This window comes from Mesoplodon bidens (assembly GCF_964165515.1).
Source record: "Mesoplodon bidens genome assembly, chromosome: 1".
Taxonomy (NCBI): Eukaryota; Metazoa; Chordata; class Mammalia; order Artiodactyla; family Ziphiidae; genus Mesoplodon; species Mesoplodon bidens.
Genome location: NC_138176.1, coordinates 39,024,359 through 39,043,846, shown reverse-complemented (window position 1 = coordinate 39,043,846; position 19,488 = coordinate 39,024,359). Strand labels below are relative to the sequence as shown.

Sequence of the window (19,488 nt, the reverse complement as noted above, 5' to 3'; positions counted from 1 at the left end):
CCCTTAATTTTCACGATTTTCTATTTGAAAAATAACTTCCTTCTTATGATAAAATAATACTGGATATAGAAAATTTAGAAAGTATGGAGAATTCTTTAAAAAAGAGAAAATAATCACCCAAATAGTTACCACCTAGATTAACCATAATTAAAATTTGATGCTTAGTCCTTTTTTTTCTTGTTATATTTTGTTATCAAAATGTATGTACAAGTTACATTGTTTTGCCCTTAATATTATATGATAGGAATTCATATATCACACAAAAACATAATACTTGGTGGCTGAATAATTCCTTTCTTCTGCTCCCATAATTTATTTTATCAATGTCTTATTTTAGCAAATTTCACTATGTTAAGATAGACAATAAGGGATAATTTTTTTTTTTTTTTTTTTTTTTTTTTTTTGCGTTACATGGGCCTCTCACTGTTGTGGCCTCTCCCGTTGCGGAGCACAGGCTCCGGACGCACAGGCTCAACAGCCATGGCTCACGGGCCCAGCCGCTCCGCGGCATGTGGGATCTTCCCAGACCGGGGCACGAACCCGTGTCCCCTGCATCGGCAGGCGGACTCTCAACCACTGCGCCACCAGGGAAGCCCCAAGGGGATAATTTTATAAATGATGCTTGTATATATATTTTTTTCTTTTGGATAGACTTTTGGAAATAGAATTATACTGAGTGAGGGGTATAAATATTCACAGTGCATGTTAATAAATCTCTTTCCATTAAGGTTGTGCTAGTGCTCACTCCCACCATCAGAAGAGTACTAATTTATCTGATAACTAGAGATATTAAATGTGCTTTGATTAACACATTTGCCATTACATTTTTCTGTGAATTATACGTCTCCTTTTGTTTGGTTATCTATTGGAGATTTAATTGATGTTGGTTTCTTCATTTCTTCTTTCCTCGCTTTCTTCTTTCTTTTTTTTCTTACTAAAAATTCACCACTTCAGATTTTTCATAGGATGAGTCTTGAATAATTAAGTATACTACTTGTTAAGACATAACCTAGAAGCATCTTTCTACTCCCTCTCTCAGTAGTGTTATAGAAAGATTACACTGAGTTTCACTTGTAGAATTCTCTTTGATGACAAACATATTAATATTTCCTTTCCCAGGCAGATTCCAAATGTGGCAGCTTTTAACAGCAACATGCTGGATGCTTCTTCTTGGACCTATATATGGTAGTCAAAATGAAGGAAGCTCAACAAATCCAGAAGCTAATATGAATATTGTAAGTCACTCATTAAGGAAAAAAACTAAGAGAAGGAATTGTTAAGCTATTGTCATTTTAGATGCAATTGGTATGCCTGTCTAGTTTTTAAAAATTCTAAACTGATTAAATCTGTGTTCCCTCGGGGCTTCCCTGGTGGTGCAGTGGTTGAGCGTCCGCCTGCCGATTCAGAGGACGCGGGTTCGTGCCCCGGTTCGGGAGGATCCCACATGCCGCGGAGCGGCTGGGCCCGTGAGCCGTGGCCGCTGGGCCTGCGCGTCCAGAGCCTGTGCTCCGCAGCGGGAGAGGCCACAACAGTGAGAGGCCCGCGTACCGCAAAAAAAAAAAAAAAAAAAAAAAAAAATCTGTGTTTCCTCCCTTGTCCCTTGGCATGCTAACTAACCAAAGAATTGAAAGACCTGACCCAAATTGGGGCAGTAATACTCCCTCTGCTTGTAGTTTGAGCTACCATCTCATGGTGGTTTCCTGAAGAGAAGATTCATGAGTTCCTACTGATGATCTCTATGGAGTATACTTGAGCTCTTCCGGAGGCTCTTTCTAGAGCAGTTCCTTTAATTTGTGAACTATATCCATGTAGATTTTCAGCTTAGTAAGCCATTGGTTTGGGTTGCTTATAAACAAAAGTGTCTTAACATGCAGGAATTCATACCAGAACTGGACTGGAATAAAGTGAAATGGAACAGATCTAGGCAAAAAACAAATGACAAATGTTTGCTAAATGCTTCATTCCAATGGAAATGTACAATTTCTTGTGTACATTGTGCACCCTGAAGTCCTCACCCATATCCAAGTTTGTATTAGAACTTTAAGAATGGAATTGTCGATGTTTTTTAATTAGTGTCTCTTCTTGTTTCTCTCTCCAAAGTATCCAGCAGGTACTCCTAAGCTTCTACCACACTACTGAGCTCACAGTCCATGAAAATACTTTCCTCCTCCTTCCACATTCACAGACACTTTCTTCCTCCCTGGTCCGGCTGCTTTTTGGCTATTCTCTAATGATAAGAAGAATAATAAACATTTATAGAGCACTTACTGTGTGTATAATCGTCACAACATATCTGTGAAGAGAAACTATTATTAACTTTATTTTGCAGTTAAAGTAAATGAAGCACAAAGGAGTTAAGTAACTTGCCCAAAGCTGCATAGCTAATAAGAGGAAGAGCTGGAATTCAATGTCATACAGCTTGTCTCTAGAGTCTGGGCTCTCATAATCAGCGCTTTATATAGCTGCACAATATGTGCACACCTCTTGTGAGTGCCCGGCCTGGGAAAATGCATAATCCTGTCATAAAGGCATATGCTTTGGTGCTAAACTAACTTTGACTTAAATTTTGTCTTTATCTCTTCCTACTGTTCAGTCTTGGACAGATTATTATTCTCCCTGAAATTCAGTTTTCTCAACTCTAAAATGGATATAATTCTATCTCAAAGACCTGTTATATGGATTAATAAAACAAGGGGGTATTAACCATCTTCTATGTGGAAGATGACCAATAAACGGTAGTTCCCCTCTTCCTTGTATATCTGTGGATGAGGTATCTTCTGTTTTTACCCCTTTAGATCCACTCTCTAGTCTTTACACCTTTCTTTCTGCCCTGTAAGAACTAGGTCAGTTAAATTCCTTTGACCTTTGGTTTTCAGTTCAGTTCAGCCTATGGACATATTGAGCAGGAGATCAGAAGGTGGGAGAAGAGGGAGACCAGATGGTTTACTGCCCTGGTTCCGTCCATAAGGTCATCTTGGGCAAGCTGTCTCCCTCTGCTAAAGGTCACAGCCCCTCTCAATATGGCCCTCTTTACTTGACTTTCTCATTCAGGGTATTATAACCACTTTCTCCTCTCTCCCTTCAGATCCAAGGTTGGTAACAACTCACTTGTTACTAGCCACAGGGTTCTGCACAATGCCGTATGGTTTCCTTCGTAAGATGAACGTGCCATTTTCCATCAAACATTTGGAGAGTGAACTAGAGTGCATTAATAATACCAGGCCAGGGCTTCCCTGGTGGCGCAGCGGTTGAGAGTCCGCCTGCCGATTCAGGGGACACAGGTTCGTGCCCCGATCAGGGAAGATCTCCCATGCCGCGGAGCGGCTGGGCCCGTGAGCCACGGCCTCTGAGCCTGCGCGTCCGGAGCCTGTGCTCTGCAACGGGAGAGGTCACAACAGTGAGAGGCCCGCGTACTGCAAAAATAATAATAATAATAATACCAGGCCAAGAAAACCAGCATGTATGGAAACCCACCACCTTGCCTTACCCATGCCTTTGCATGCATCCTCCTTTTAAAATCCTCCTCAAGTTATCCTGATTTTCCTGCTACATTCTGTTCCAATACAGAGATGAACAGTAGGTTGTGACTTAAAGTACTATATTGAAATGTGGGTATAAAAATCAAGAGATTACATCATGAGGTATACCTTTCCGTTTCCTCTTTTTAGAACCAGATTATTTCCTACTGGGGTTATCCTTATGAAAAATATGACATTGTGACAAAAGACGGTTATATCCTCGGAATTTACAGGATTCCTCATGGAAGAGCATATCCAAGAACAGGTGGGATTTATTTCATTATGAAAGGAATAGTGCCTAAGGAGAGATTCCTGGATGCGATGATAGCAGCAGGGCAGCTTTTTTCTGAAATAGAGCCTATTCTCTTCCATAAGTGGAGGCAAATCATCACCACCAACTCTACTATTTCATCTGCATAACACTTTGGAGTTTTTAAAGCATTTTCACATGCACTGTTTACTCTTTCCTTTCCTCCATCACTTTGTCCTCTTTCCAAACAAACACAGAAACAAAAGAAAACTTGGTCTTACTCTAGAGATACCACTTTCCAGGCTTAAAAACCAAAACTCTAGGGTCATTTGGATACTTTCTTCTCCCACACTTCCTATACCCAGTCAATAACCAAGACCTATCAACTTTGCCTTCCAAACTTCTCTCTAATCTGAAAACTCTCAGCTTCACTATTGCTCAAGTCCAGGCTTCGACTTCACCATTATCTTGTGTTCCAGCTACTACAACAGCTTTCTAACTGGGATTATTTCATTTGTAATTAGTTCTCTATGCAAGTCACTGGGATTTTATTTTTTCAAGTAAATCTGACCCTATTCGTTCTATACTTCAATGCAGTTAGAGCCATTTCTAGCTCCCTACAATATAGGTTGATATCTATAAAGAAGAGAGGAATCCATTTGGCAAGAACTATTTGCTTTCTTCTCTCATTTCTTAGCTCCTTTTGTTCTTTGGAGCATTGTATAACCAAAATTTCCAATATCAGAAGGGTTAGGTATTTAAACAGACAATCTAGATTTTAAAAAAGAGAAAGAGGTGGAACGGTGCTGTTCACTTTATAGAACTGACCATCCCCTAAAATAACTCCATTACCTTTGGAAATACTCACAAGAACTTTGTTTCCCCAAACTTTTATCTTATCAGTTCTGCCAGGTAGCTGCCCAAAGGCATGCTATGAAAGCTGTCTCTGCAATGCGAAGCTGCCTGAGGGCTCAGATGAGAAAGGGGCTATGGATTATGACCACTCTTTGGCTGTAATGTAGCAGAATTAGTAACGCCTCTTCTTTCTCTTTTTCCTCAAAAGATGGATTAATGGATATAAACTTTAGCCTCACCTCCAGACAGCTGAGGCTTTCTGAGAGGCCAATCCAGCCTACTCAATCTCAGGAAGCTGGTCTAGCTCCAAAGGTGACCTCAGGGAAAGTCCTGGGGTACCAACACAGCATCACAAACCATTTATAAAAGACAGAAATATCCTAGTCACTTCTCTTTCTCTTCTATGTTTTCAGCACCACTTCCCCATTTCCTTCTTGCTTTCTCTTTCTTTAGTCAAATTGTTCCAATTCTACTTGTGAGTAGGATGTTTACATCAAATTAACAATTTTACCTTGTGTAAATTTCACTTAAAACCTTGTGTTTTGCTGTCTGACAATGCAAATTAACTAGCATAATGCCAGGCATTCAGGAGACATTCAAAAAATGGCATTTTTATTGTCTTTGTTATTATCTTGGAAAAAACTTAGTTTTGTCACCAGATGCTTTTTGAGAAATAAAATGTCGTTAATGTGAATAATTGTAGAGCAGATATTTATTGTGCTGGACAGAACTTTGTGTATTTTAATTGTAATTTAATTCTTATAACTACACTATAAGATAGCAATTTTTACTATTCCCCATTACAAAATAAGTTAACTAAGGCACAAAGAGGTTAACTCGTAGCAGAAGAGAGCTTAAATCAGGGCAATCTGACTCCAATAGCTGTATAACAATACAATACATTGCACATAATCCTGATTTTGCAAAGAGAAAAACAAGACATAGAGAAGGTAAATAACTTGCCCAGCTTCAGAAGTAGTTCAAAACCCTAGAACCTCGGCTTGCCTGGTGCCAAATTTTATCTCTTAACTTTCCTTCTGTATGGCAGGGAGTCAGGAAAAAGAATTTTCTTGTAAGCACCAAGGAAGTTCATATAAAAAACTCCTGTTACTTGTATTTTGCAGCTGCAAAGCCTGCTGTGTATCTGCAGCATGGTTTAATTGCATCTGCCAGTAACTGGATTTGCAACCTGCCCAACAACAGCTTGGCTTTCCTTCTGGCAGATGTTGGTTATGATGTATGGATGGGGAACAGCCGGGGAAACATCTGGTCCAGAAGACACGTGAAATTGTCAACCACATCACCAGAATACTGGGCCTTCAGGTAAGGAGAATACTACCAATGAATAAAGTGTGTACGTTGCTCATTTATATGGATGACTGCTCTTTGAATTTTCCCTTTCCGTCCAAATGCACACTGTGGAATCTACAAGAAGGAAATGGACATTTCTTTTTCTACGCAGGTTTTCTTCACAAGCTCTGAAGAAATGCCCTTATTATTACATCAAGAGTTGTTTTAAATACTCCACTTGGCATGTGTGTATGTAAAGTATATACGCAAGAACAAAAAATCAAGATGCAAAGGTCAACTTTAGAAAGGTTAATTCCAGGACTATCATATTGTCAGTGTGCACCCCAGAAATTTACTTGGTACCCTTACTAAAGAGGAAAAATGAAACTGATCAAGAAATGGGACCAGGAACAAGGTTCTGGTTGAAAATCCTGGGAAACAGACATTCATGATAAGCCAAGATAAGCCAAGCCCTTTAGCATAGATGACACTCCAATTCACTGAGTAGTAAAGGAACTCTACCCTCCATAGGCTGGTGGTGCTGAAATCTGTCCCTGGAGCTGAGTTGCCAGCAGCCCCTGTGGACGCTGTCTTCCTTAGAAGTTAGGCCAGCTGAGTCACAAAGGCAAACCCAGCACCTGTAGTGGAGCTAAGAACCATTCCTTGAAGGTCACTAAAGCTGTTTGTTCCTTGGCCTCAGTCCTGGAAGCCAATTTGCATTCCCTAATTCCACATTCCAGGGCAGTTGTGTCATGGCACAATTGCAAATAACATCATGATTCCCTAGACGAGTGTTTTCCCAACTACATACAGGAAAGAAGCACCTGAAGTGCTTGATAAATATGCAGATGACCAGGCCTCTTCCCTGGACATTTTGATTCAGTCTGTCTGGGCTGAACTCTGCAAGTCTCTTTGCTTTATTCTGTTTTAAAAATAAGCATTCCAGGTAATTTTTCTTTTCAAGGGAGTTTGGTACATCTGCTATAGAATTAAGTGAAAAGCCTATGGAGGCTTTTGCAAGTCAGATTTTTCTGATTTCAGTTTCTTAATAAAGTTATTCTTGCAATCAAGGTGATATCCTCAAAAGTTGTACAGACGCATGATATCACGTATTGATTCCAGTATTACATTTGACAAAAGCTAAACATCTAGGTCTGCAATGAATATGTTTAAGTATTGCAAGCCTAAAAATGAGATGGGTTTTTTTCCAATGTTGTTGTTCTTTTTCTTTGGCAGTTTGGATGAGATGGCTAAGTATGACCTTCCAGCCACAATCAATTTTATCATAGAGAAAACTGGACAGGAGCAACTCTACTATGTGGGCCACTCCCAAGGCACCACCACTGGTGTGTTTGGGGCAGGTGTGATCTGAGAGTGTCAGGGGATCTTCTTTATATTCACGAAAGGGGGCAGGATTTCTTCCCTCTGTGCAGTCTCTAGCTTGGGAACTCTGAGTTGGGAAACAATCTTGTCTGGCTGGCTTCTAAAGAGTAAATAAAGTGTGGATGACTTAGGGATTTTCCTCCCAGGACTAAATCTGGAGATTGATGGATAAGCCTGAAAGAGAGACAATTATTTATTTATTCATTTTCATACCCAACAACACTTGCCAGACACCAGGTTAGATACTGGGGAACCAAAGATAAATAAATATGGTATGCATCTCTCCCTTAAAGAGCTCACAGTCTAGTGAGGGACACTAAAAAAAAGCAGAGGATTACAAATCTCAGTGATTATATGTCACAACCAGTGTGACTTTTAGTTAGTTCCCAGTGGGTGCTGGGGTAGGCTAGATGTGTGTGGGTGGGCTACGTTGGCAGTGCCATAAGGCACTCTATTCTCTTCACTGTTCTCGGTTCAGCTAGAGACCTTAACAATACCAACAGCATTTACACCAGTTATTTGAGAGTATTGTCATCCATATTTTACAAATGGCTGAACTTAGGAATCCTTTCTAATGGTGATAAAGCCAATTAGAAAGTGTGTATGTATATATATATATATATATATATATATATATATATATATATATATATATATATATATATAAATCTAACCTTCAAAAGAATTATTCTATAAGGATTCTATTTTCCATATTTATAGATAGAGAAAACTGAGACTCATACAGGGGAGGTTAAGTTGCCCAAGTTTTCACATAGCTAGCAAATGGGAAGCCAAAGTTATAGCCCAGTTTTGTCTGATACCAAAGACTATCGTCAAGCTAGAATGGCCCTTGGAGTTTACCTAGACATGCCCCACACTGTATGTTTGAACCCTTTCTGCAACATTCTCTATAAGTAGATTTGCATCCTTCAGGGACAGGAAACTCACTTTATTCTGAATTAGCCAGTTCCACCTTCAGAAATTTAAAAATCCTTCCCTAAAAATGGTATTTACTCTGAGTTTCTTTGTTTTATTTTTTTAATATAACTACTTTTACTATAATTTAAAATGAATTAAGAATTGTTCTACATCTATGAATTATTATCTTCTTCCCTTTCAGCTTTCATAGCATTCTCTACTAATCCAGAGCTGGCTAAAAGGATTAAGATATTTTTTGCATTGGCTCCAGTCACCACTGTGAAATACATCCAAAGTCCTGTGAAAAAATTAACAACTCTTTCCAGAAAAGTAATCAAGGTATGTGACAACTTTCCCCCAAGTTTAAATCTGTAGTAACTAAAACTAGCCCTATTTCCATTGATTTCAAGAGAAGACAGCTTGAGACAAATAACATTTTACAAACATCTAGGAATGCTCGAGGTACACGTGTAGGTTTACTGATGATGTACAATTTTACCAACAGGGTTCAGGGTGCTCATTCTGCTGCCATTCTACGCTGCTGTCTTCATTTTTAACTTAGAGGCTTGTCTTTCATGTCATTCCTCAGTCACAGATACAGCAAAAGCTGATTTGATTGATTGATTGGTTTAATCTAGTAGGTTAAATTTCTCTCTGGTGCCCCCTAGTTTATCAGGGACAGTATAGTGTAGTAGTTGAGATCACAGCATGTGATTTTAGGGTGCCTGTGGGGAGAAATGAACTCAGGGTCTTCCCACTCCACCATTTTGCCTACTCCCCTCTGCACTAGGTGCGTTTTAAATGTGACCTATTATCTACAGGGGAGTTCTACTTAGTGCAGATTAATTTTCTATTTTATAGTTGAAGAAATTCAGGATAATAGAAATTAAATACTTTCCTAAGGTATAAGAGACAGAGTCTAGAATCAAACCAAGGCAACCCTGACTCCCAAGGCTTACCAAATTCCTATGGGGACTAGTTTTTTAGGGGAAGTCCCAAAAAATACTCCAAGTAAAAGATCTTGGGAAAAAGCATCAAGAGGTGAGATGGGGGGACCGAAAAGGTGGGTTGGAAAAACTACAGAGACAAAGTTTAATGGGCCTCTTGGTTTCACTGAGGACTAACACTGAGCAGGTATCACCTGTGTCTAGTCCTTGTCTGAATTACCACTCATTTTCCACCCTTGACATTCACATTCATGAAAATTGATGGTGTCTTAAATCGATCTTGCAGGTGTTGTTTGGTGACAAGATGTTCTATCCTCACATATTTTTTGACCGATTCATTGCCACCAAGGTGTGCAACCGGAAGATATTTCATCATATTTGCAGCAACTTTCTATTTACTTGGAGTGGATTTGACCCAAAAAACTTAAACATGGTACGTGTAAGTAGTCAGATCCAGGAAAGCAATTGTTTTGTTGCACAGAGGTAAGGAGAGGTCATTCTAAGTTGCATGGAAACCACATTTCAAAGCCTCCTTTTTGTCTCCTGGAATGTAGCTAGCATGTTTATGGCTTCCAACCAAAGCTGAGAGTCCACCTGCTTTAGTAGGAGGATTTGAGAAGTCTCTGCCACTGAAAATTCTCACCAATTCTTGTTGTTGGACAAAGTGCCACCATTTAAAAGTCCTTCACTTAGGCTATGGTTTTGAAATTTATCTTGCTATGCCTGAGCCCTATCTCAGACCGACTGCTGTAGAATTTCAGGGAGTGAGCCCAGCCATCTAATTTTTAACCAGTTTTCTACTTTCATAGGTGATTTGGATATAGTCATTTTGTGAATGACTTATGTCTTTTATCCAAAGGGGTAAAGGAATGTCTCTTCAATAACAGCTACAGACTCACTGTTCAAGTGATACTGAGAGGGATAATTGTTGGGGTTCTTATCAAGTCCTTTCCAACTTATCTGAGAGCCTTTCCTTTCTTAGCTACCTCTAACTGACCCGAAGGGTGGGAGGGAGAAAGAGACGAAGCTACTGTCCCCAGCTAGAGTGGAGACAGGTTTGAAACCAGGGGTGGGACAAAGCTGAAGATGGTCTCCATCTGTCTCACAGACTTCTGCCTAGAGCCTTGCCTCCCTAGGTGGATAATGCTGATTAATATTTTCCTTGATTTCAAGCAAGATTTATAAAAGGCTGTTTATGCAAAGCATGCCTTAGCCACTGCCTTTCACATGACCTTCTTACTTTCTCAATTTACTAGGGAAACCATGCTTGCCTTTCGCTTAGATGTAAGTGTACCGTGTAGAGCTAAGTAAAAAGACCTTTAAGCAAACTCAATAGAGACAATTTCAAAAAACACCCTCTCAGCATGGCCTAAGAGTTTGCTAAAGAAAGACTTCACAAAATGACATCCTAGAACATTCGTTGGGGGCCCTCATTGTACATGTATGTAGTCAGATTGCCCTTTTTCGCTCGCTGTTATGGACTGGATTATAGAATATTACAGTGCCTGCAAAGATGTTTACTTTAGTGGAGCATAACCAGGGATACACAAGTAGAATTTGTAGAACTTTCAAAAATTACACATGTCCAGAGCTCAACCCTAGAGATTTTGATATTGTTTCATAGGTTTGGGTAGCTCATAAGTAGCTATATTTTTTAAAGCTCCAAGATGTTTCAGATACTCACTCTGATGGAAAATAACTCTTTTGTATACTAAAGCAAACAAAATGCTGTTGGAAATATTTAAAAATCAAGATTTTTTTGATTCAAAAAGAAATCTAATTATTAATAGAGGTTTAAATCCTGGATGGATTATGTCCCACAAACTGTCAAAGAGTCCTGCAGAACATTTACCGAATTTTTAAGAAGCCATGATAAAACATTGAGATCTGTTCTCAATCTTTCATGATGAACAACTTTCTGGGAATGTCCCTTTGGACTTATCACAGGGTGAAGGAGAAGATCACTGGGGATTTTGTCTCTTGACTGTCTATATTCTTGGACCTGTCTGAGGTAAGGCTGGAAAGAAAAGGTACATTACCTTTTGTCTTTGACCAGCAGGATGCCCTCTGTGGGCTTTACAAAGATACTGCCCAGGACAGAAGTATGGAAATGAGGGAGAAAAAAGTTCTTAAAGACGGGCTTCTTTGGTCAATATGTCTTTAGAGGGTATGGTACATGTTTATTCCTTGAGAGACAGAGGAGAGAAAGAAAGAGAAAAAAATACTCAGATTTACTTGTGGTGTGATTATATGATTAGCCTTCAGGTAAGATTCTTTTTACTTTGCAGAGTCGCTTAGACGTTTATTTGTCACAAAGTCCTGCAGGAACATCTGTTCAGAATATGCTGCACTGGGCCCAGGTACATGCTCCTGTTCCTGATATGACACGCACGTATCTCTGCAAGATCCCTGAGGAGCACTCCCAAGAGAGCTCACTGCAGGGTTTTGCAGGTTCTGCTACTGTCAGGTGGATGTTTCTGGAATCAGCATCAACTCATGTTGATTTCCTTTATTCCTTTCTATTCTCCATGTCCTCTGTATCTGGTGTTTGGGTTCCCAGGTATTCTGACTGAATTCTGACCTTTAGATTACTGTGAACTGCCTTTTTTTTAGGAAAAGCTTGTGTTTCCTCTTTTGCAAAATTGTTAGCTCTAATAGAGCTTTATATAACATGATACAGGCTATTCCAAAAAGATCTGTTTATCCTCTAACTGGGATATGGGCAATTTCAGAGTGTGGAAATATTGCTTAATTCAGAGGAAATTAAATGTTAGAGAGGGATTAAAATAGATTGTTTCTGTTTTTACTCTCAGTTTAAGGGTTATGTTTCTTTTGTTACTATATTACTCAATATTTGGCAAGTCAAATTCAGTTGGTATAGCTTTCTGACCAAGTATGTATGAGTGTGTGTATGGGGGGAAAGGTCTTCCCAAGGTTTTAATATTTAATTACACATTTTGAGTTTTAAATACTTTAAAACATTTAATAGGGATCTGAGATCCCTAGGAATTTGAATTTTAACCTACACCCTGATAAATTTGTTCCATGCTTTAAAGTTGAGAATCGCTGCTATAGATAGTCTGAAATACTAGTCGAGGATTTCTGAAATTCTTTGAAGAGTTCCACCCCCAGAAGATAAGCCTTCAAGTTCCTACAGGAAGAAAGATATTCTGGACACAGGGCCTCCTACTGGTGAGGAGACAGGTAGACTCTGATAGGCATGGCTTTCCAGGAAATACAACTTCAATTTCACATTTATTGAGCACTTACTATGTGTTCTTGTTGTCCAAATATACAATTTAATTCTATCTCATTCTTTCTTATGAATTCTCATAACAATCTTTCAATGAAGGCATTGATATTCCCATTCTACAGATGTCATAACCAACCCCTTACACATCTCACAGCTGACTCTTCTTAAAGATATCTCTTCTCCTTTGACAGAAAGTTCTGTTCAGAATAGAAATAACTGGGCGTGGGGAGATAAAACATTTGGTCATAAGTTATGTAGAGAGCTAAGGTACGGATGATGATGATAGTGATGATGGTAGTAATACTAATAAAAAGAGTGATTTCTTGACTATTCCCAGGTGCTACATGCTTTTTATGCATTACCATATTTAATCTTCACAACCCTATAAGAAGAATATTATTGTCATTTCCATTGCACAGATGAGACAATAGATTTAGAGAAGATACATATCTTGCCTGGATCACAGACTTAATAATCCATTAAGCTTGTATTCAAACAAGGTCTGTTTGATGCTAGAACCCAAGTTCCTAACTTGTACACTCTATTGCCTTTCATTGATGAAAACCTACAGAATTTCAACAGCTGCAGACTACTGCTTCTATATAAATCACGATGGGAACCATTTCAAACAAAAAATCAGAACAAAATCAATTAATCTGAAAAAAAAATCTGAGATTCAAGTTAAGGGAAAAAAAATCCTAGGAGTAGTCTGAGAATAATTTAATGAAGTGCTTGAGGTAAAGGTAAAAATTATCTGTCTCCTCAATCCAACATGGGTGTCAAATAACAGAAAAAGGAACCCCTAGAAGTATTAATGCTTCTACTCTAATATCTGAAGTCTAAAATTTTATATGAAAAAAGGTTACATGTGCTGTCTCAGACACTCAGTCCATGGCCATATTACTGACAACATGGCAGGCTGCTTGGCTCTACAGACAGGAGACAGACAGACAGAGGCTATACCTCAGAAAGCCCTGAGGGTGTTCTTTGAGTGAGCATTCCTTTCAAAAGTAACAAAAATGTTTAAGAATAAGGAATATAATCATAATATCCTAGACCATCTGACAAGGATGATAAGGCATAAAGTTTTTAAATAATAATAGCAGTCATTTTTTAATGTAGGAAATGTATAGTTGGTGCCTTTTTAAAATATATATATATATAAATTCCTGAAGCCAGAATATTCAAGAATCATTCGATTTAGCATCTTTCAAACATTTTCTATGTATATAACATTGTAATATTTAAAGCCATCACTGCTTGAGGATTTTTGTTGGAAAAGTATAGAGGGGAAGAAAGGATTGTAAGTCAGTTCCGTGAATTAGTATCCATTTTTATCATTTTTATTATTTGACTTATTAAACTTTATTAACTTTTAGCTCATGTGCTACAGAGTGGGACATTATGTCAAACCATTTTGTAAATTTTTTGTTAACTGTCTTTAAATGTATGTTGTTTTCTTGCATCATTTTAACATGTTTATTATTTTTATCTTATTATAGGCTATTAATTCTGGTCAGTTCCAAGCTTTTGATTGGGGAAATCCTGATCAGAACATGATGCACTTCCACCAGGTACAATATCAACAATAATCAAACAATTGCATACAACAAATGAACTTAAAAAATAGTATCTACTCATCAAGCACCTACTAAGCCCCATTCACTATGCCAGATATTTTGTATAGATCAGATGTTGCTTATTGGGTTCTTACCATGTGCCATAACATTATTTTTGATCCTCAGAATGACCTTCCAAGGTAAATATTATTGTCTCTATTTTTCCAGAAGCTCAGAGAGCTTTAGGTAAACAGTCAAAATTATTTAGCTTATAAAGAACCAGAATATGACACAGGAGTTCCTGGATCAAAAGTCCATTCTTCTTCCACTACACTTATTCCTTTTCAAAAAATAGAAATTCTCAGCACTTAATTAAGACCATATTTTAAAGAAAGAATTAAAGATACATAATTTTGTTTCTGGAGCATATTCTCTGGCTTCTTAACTGTCTCTCATAAAATGAACTAACATTTTCCTAATAATTCTTTGGGATGTCATTTACCAGTCATTTTTTTAAAGTACATGAATTATTAGAGATATTCCAGACAGGAATATCACCTTTAGGGAGAAGCAGTCCTATCTGCCAGATAATGATATGTCAAAATATTTCTTGACATTATACATGCAAACTTTTGGAGCAAAAACTCTATATTAAAGCAAAAGTTGTCGTTATTACTTTTTTTTTCAGTATGTAAGGAAATCCAATGATGGCTTTGGCTTCTTGCTGATAGACTAAGCTTAAATAAACAAATAGTCATCAAAGATACATGGGTTTTTCAAATCAAGGATATGGACGGAAATTTGGAAATTTTTAAAAAAGAAATTTCAGTGCCACCATAACTACAATAGTGAAAATGCATAATTTCAACTAGTGTGAAAAATCTGATTTTTCTCCTAAACTGCTATAGTTGTATGTGTGTGGGGTGGTGTGTGCCCACACACACAAACTCACACACTGTGTCAAAATACTATTTACTCTTGCAATTAACCAATTCCTTGTCCTAGAAAGAGTATATAGTTGCTTTAATAAAAAGAAAAGCTTTTTATTTTTATTTTTATTTATTTATTTTTGCGGTAAGCAGGCCTCTCACTGTTGTGGCCTCTCCCTTTGCGGAGCACAGGCTCCGGATGCGCAAGCTCAGTGGCCATGACTCACGGGCCCAGCCGCTCCGCGGCATGTGGGATCTTCCCAGACCAGGGCACGAACCCATGTCCCCTGCATTGGCAGGCGGACTCTCAACCACTGTGCCACCAGGGAAGCCCGAGAAAAGCTTTTTAGATGATGACCTTACCCTATAAGACTCAAATATCTATTTGAATGAGAGTTGAATCACAAGTATTAACTTCATCACTGTGCTTACAGATTCTATCAAAATACATGGCCATTCAGGTTCAAATATGAATCTTTTGCTTGGAACTTTGGGGGTAAAAAAGAAAACCTAAAACAGACTGAGAGTGAACAATATACAAGTTTTAAACATCAATAACCTTTCTCACAACTGTAAGTAATATCCCCATAAATTAGGCAGGTGTGATTACCAATATAATCACCAATCCTGTATAACTAAGAAAGTAAAAAAATTATTTCTTGACCAAAAGACACCATATATCATTTGGATCTTGATCTTGATGTTCATTTTTGCTTTGCCATCTTCTGGGCCCCCCTATTTATTCTTAGCAGGGTATTAAATTATTGCAGTAAATGTATTCTCATTTCAGAGGCCCCTGAGACCCACTTGTGCCTTAAAACTTGCTAATAGTTTTGCCACGCTGTGCTGTGTTGTTTTTCTATTCTTTATGTCTCTCTATCCTTGCATTTGAATATTTATGCTTTGTATTATTCTGCTGAGAAAACTGTCAAGTCAGGAAAAGCATGCCTCTTCTTTCATCAGTTGCACTTTTGCATTGGGGCCTTGCGCCAGGCTTTTCTGAGTTCACCCTTCCCTCGAGTGCGCTACTGGTTAGTGCTAATCTGCACTCATTTCCTTCTTTGCCCATCACGTTGCCTTCTCATAGCTACACATTCCCATTTACCACTTGCTCCTAAGCCCAGGTCCAAGGCCTCCCAGTATTACAGGGTAGGAGAATTATACTTGATATATTTGGTAATGCAAAGACCTATCCAGTGACAGTGAAATGTGGAATGACTATACCAGTGCGCTCTGCCTCATATGTCTCTACTAGGAGAACTCAAGGTGCAGAGTCACCGAGTCAGGGGTCTCCCCCAGGCACATTTCTAGTCCTCTTAGAAACCTTTCCCTAGCCAATGTTACTGTTTCCTAAGGATTTATAACCTGGTCCATGTTACCTTTTCTTCCTAGTCTTGCTGCCAAAATTAACTATGCTGTATTAATCTCCTTGGGCTACCATAGACTGAGTGGCTTAAACAACAGAAATTTATTTCTAAGAGTTCTGGAAGCTGGAAGTCCGAGATCAATGTGCCAGCACAGTCAGGTCCTAGTGAGGGCTCTCTTCCTGGACTGCAGAAAGCCACCTTCCTCATGTGTATCCACATAGCCTTTCCTCTATGTGGTTGACGAGAGAGAGAGACATTAATCTCTCTCTCTTCCCCTTCTTATAAGGCCACCAATCCTATTGGATTAGGATCCAAACCTCATGACCTCATTTAACCTTAATTACTTCCTAAAAGCCTTGTCTCCAAATACAATCACCTTGGGGTTAGGGTTTCAACATATGAATTTGAGGGGAACACAGTTTAGTCCATAGAATATGCAACTCTTTCCATTGCAAGTAGTAGAAATCAACTTTATTTTATATTTAAAAAAATGTTTTAGTTTTACTGAAATAAAAGGTATAGTGGTAAATGCACAATAGCCAGGACCTTACATACCGTCCTCAGGCTCTCTCTTTCTCTCTCCCTCTCAGTCTCTTTCAATTCTGCTTGCATATGCTGTTTCCATTCTTAGGCTATTTCCAAGATAGTAGTACAATGGTAGCGGTGTGTACCTAGCTCATATAGCTTTTTTTAACTGCAAACTCAAAGAAAATGGCAATATTTTCTCAATAGCTCTGGTAAAAAGTTCCCGAGAGAACTCTGACCCAATTTTAATAATGTGCCCATCGCTCATGCAATTATACTGCGGCCAGAAGAATGAAGGACTAATTGACCAGGACTGATCATCCTGGACCACTCTGGAACTGGGGTTTTGGGATTTGTTGAATCAGCACAAGAAAGGTTGTGTTACCAGAAAGAAGGGGATTAACATCATAGCCACTCTATTTCTCTGTAACGGGCTGGCTTCTTTTAAACATTCTTTTCAAATGTCTTTTTTGTACATTAGTCTCAATGCCCCCTAAAGAGTCTTCTGAAGTGTTACTAACTCCCCTGAGCCCAGATTTCTGCATATAAGAAGGGGTATTTATATTTATTCTATCCAATATTTTGTTTGAAATGGATACACTCTCAACCCAAGTGCTACTAGAAAGATGGTCCCCCATAGAAATAAGAGCCTCTCTTTCTCTGGGATCCTTTTCTTTTTTTCCAAAAGTGAAAATCAGGAATATAATGGCTGTCTTTTTTTAATCCACAATTCATATTATTGCACAAAAGTACTTTCAAGTATTTTTAACATGTTAATGTTTATATATCATTAAGTATGTCCTAATTGCACATTTTCAACATTTGAAGAACTTGCTTAACAACTGACAGTTAACGTTACTTCTATAATGTGGTTTTCTGTGAAAACTATTTTTCTCTCTCTTCAATTTTATTTAGAGTACACCTCCCCTATACAACGTTTCTAAGATGGAAGTTCCAACAGCAGTGTGGAGCGGTGGACAGGACCCTGTGGCTGATGTCAGAGATGTTGAGAATTTACTTTCTAAAATTACCAGGCTTATCTATTTCAAGTTGATTCCACACTACAATCACATGGATTTTTACCTTGGACAGGATGCACCCTATGAAGTTTACCAAGACCTAATTAGATTGATGGAGGACCGTTTGCAAAATTAAATACACTTTCCTTTCTCTAAGGAAGCGGGTTTTTGTCGTAAGAATGTGGCGCACAGACCCTAAGGTGACCCCTCCAATAATTTTCACCTCCCAGTGTCCATGAATTTGTGTAATCTTCTCCCCTTGAGTGTGAGAGGGACCTGAGACTTGCTTCTAGACAAGAGAATTGGCAAACGTGATGAGATGTCACCCACTGATTACATTCTATTATGTAAGAATCCATCTTAGCAGACTGGAGCAAGAGATTCTCCTTGTTGGCTTGAAAAGGCAAACAGATATGTTGAGGAAACCCACATGGGAAGGAACTGTGTGTGACTTCTAGGATCTGCAGGTGGCCTCCAGCTGATAACCTGCAAAAGATTGGGACTCTCAGTCATACACCTATGAGAAAATTAATTCTGCCTAAAACCTGGATGAGCTTGGAAGCCCATTCTTTCCTAGTAAAGCCTCCAGTTGAGAAAGCAGCCTGTCTAACACCTGGATTGAAGCCTGGTGAGACCCTGAACAGAGGACCTAGCTATGCCATGCTTGTACTACTGACCCATGGAAAGCGAGATAATAAATATATGTTGTTTTAAACCACTAAATTTGTGGTAATTTGTTATCTGCAATGGTAATAAACTACTACTATTATTAATAATAATAAATTATTATTAATATCATTATCATTATTATTATTGTATCTCTGGTTAGAAGCTTGAGAAACCCAGTTTCTTAATTCCATTATTTCCCTGTGTCTTATTTCTCTTGTCATGATGAACTTCCTTGAATATTTCTTGTTTTGCAGATCGTTAATGCTTCATTCTCTCAGTGTTTGTCTAAGAGTCAATTTTGCATTTCTTTCTTTCTTCCTTCCTTTCTTTCTCTTTCTTTCTTTCTTTCTTTCCTTCTTTTTTCTTTTTTTCTTATTATTGTAGTAAGGACACAACGTGAGATTTACCCTCTTAATATATTTTTAAGTGTATTTTTAAGTGGGTCATCTACCCAGGGGTGCAGGCCTCGACTATAATGCATCTTCACCCCTCCTTCCTGTCTTGTTCCTTTTTTATATCTTTATTTGTGGAAAATATTTTCTGGTAGTTTTCAGGTCATTATCATTGATAGTTGTTCTATAAATAGTTGTATTTTGGTGTGCCCATGGGAGGAGTAGAGCTCAGGGTCTTCCTACTCTGCTATCTGGGTCACTCCCCCCTACAACATTGTATTTCTTAATGAGGTAGGGTTTTCTTGTTTTTATTCCTACATCTTAAAAATATTCTATCTTAATTTATAATTTATTTTCAATAGGAGTCTCAAGGTACATCACCATCATTCTCACCAATCATATCAATTTAATACTTTTACTTTGATTTTGTATTTCATGTTCAGGAATCTGAACTAGCAGCTTCTAAAGGGGAGAACACTTTAACATGGAACCATTTTTCAGTTCCACTCTAAGCCCACTTTGCACAGGACTTGGGGAGTCACAGTCTCCTTGGTGATAGGGTGTCTTTGTAATCCTTACCAGTCATTAATATAAAAAAATTTACTCTGCACCTT

At 38.3% G+C, this 19,488-nt stretch overlaps 1 protein-coding gene across 2 annotated transcripts; it reads left to right on the top strand.

Moving 5' to 3' along the window:
• Window positions 1-994: 994 nt before the first annotated feature.
• Window positions 995-17,949, top strand: LIPK (lipase family member K; the record flags this gene model as incomplete). Of its 2 annotated transcripts, none has more annotated exons than XM_081235168.1 (9): window positions 995-1,235; window positions 3,669-3,783; window positions 5,847-5,946; window positions 7,150-7,259; window positions 8,417-8,553; window positions 9,448-9,594; window positions 11,450-11,521; window positions 13,917-13,988; window positions 17,710-17,949. In XM_081235168.1, the coding sequence occupies exons 1-9, from the start codon at window positions 1,089-1,091 to the stop codon at window positions 17,947-17,949; spliced, it is 1,140 nt and encodes a 379-aa protein (XP_081091294.1). In that variant the 5' UTR covers window positions 995-1,088. The 2 variants fall into 2 exon arrangements, with proteins under 2 accessions (XP_081091294.1, XP_081091293.1); XM_081235167.1 differs by having other exon boundaries at window positions 5,748-5,946.
• Window positions 17,950-19,488: the final 1,539 nt, after the last annotated feature.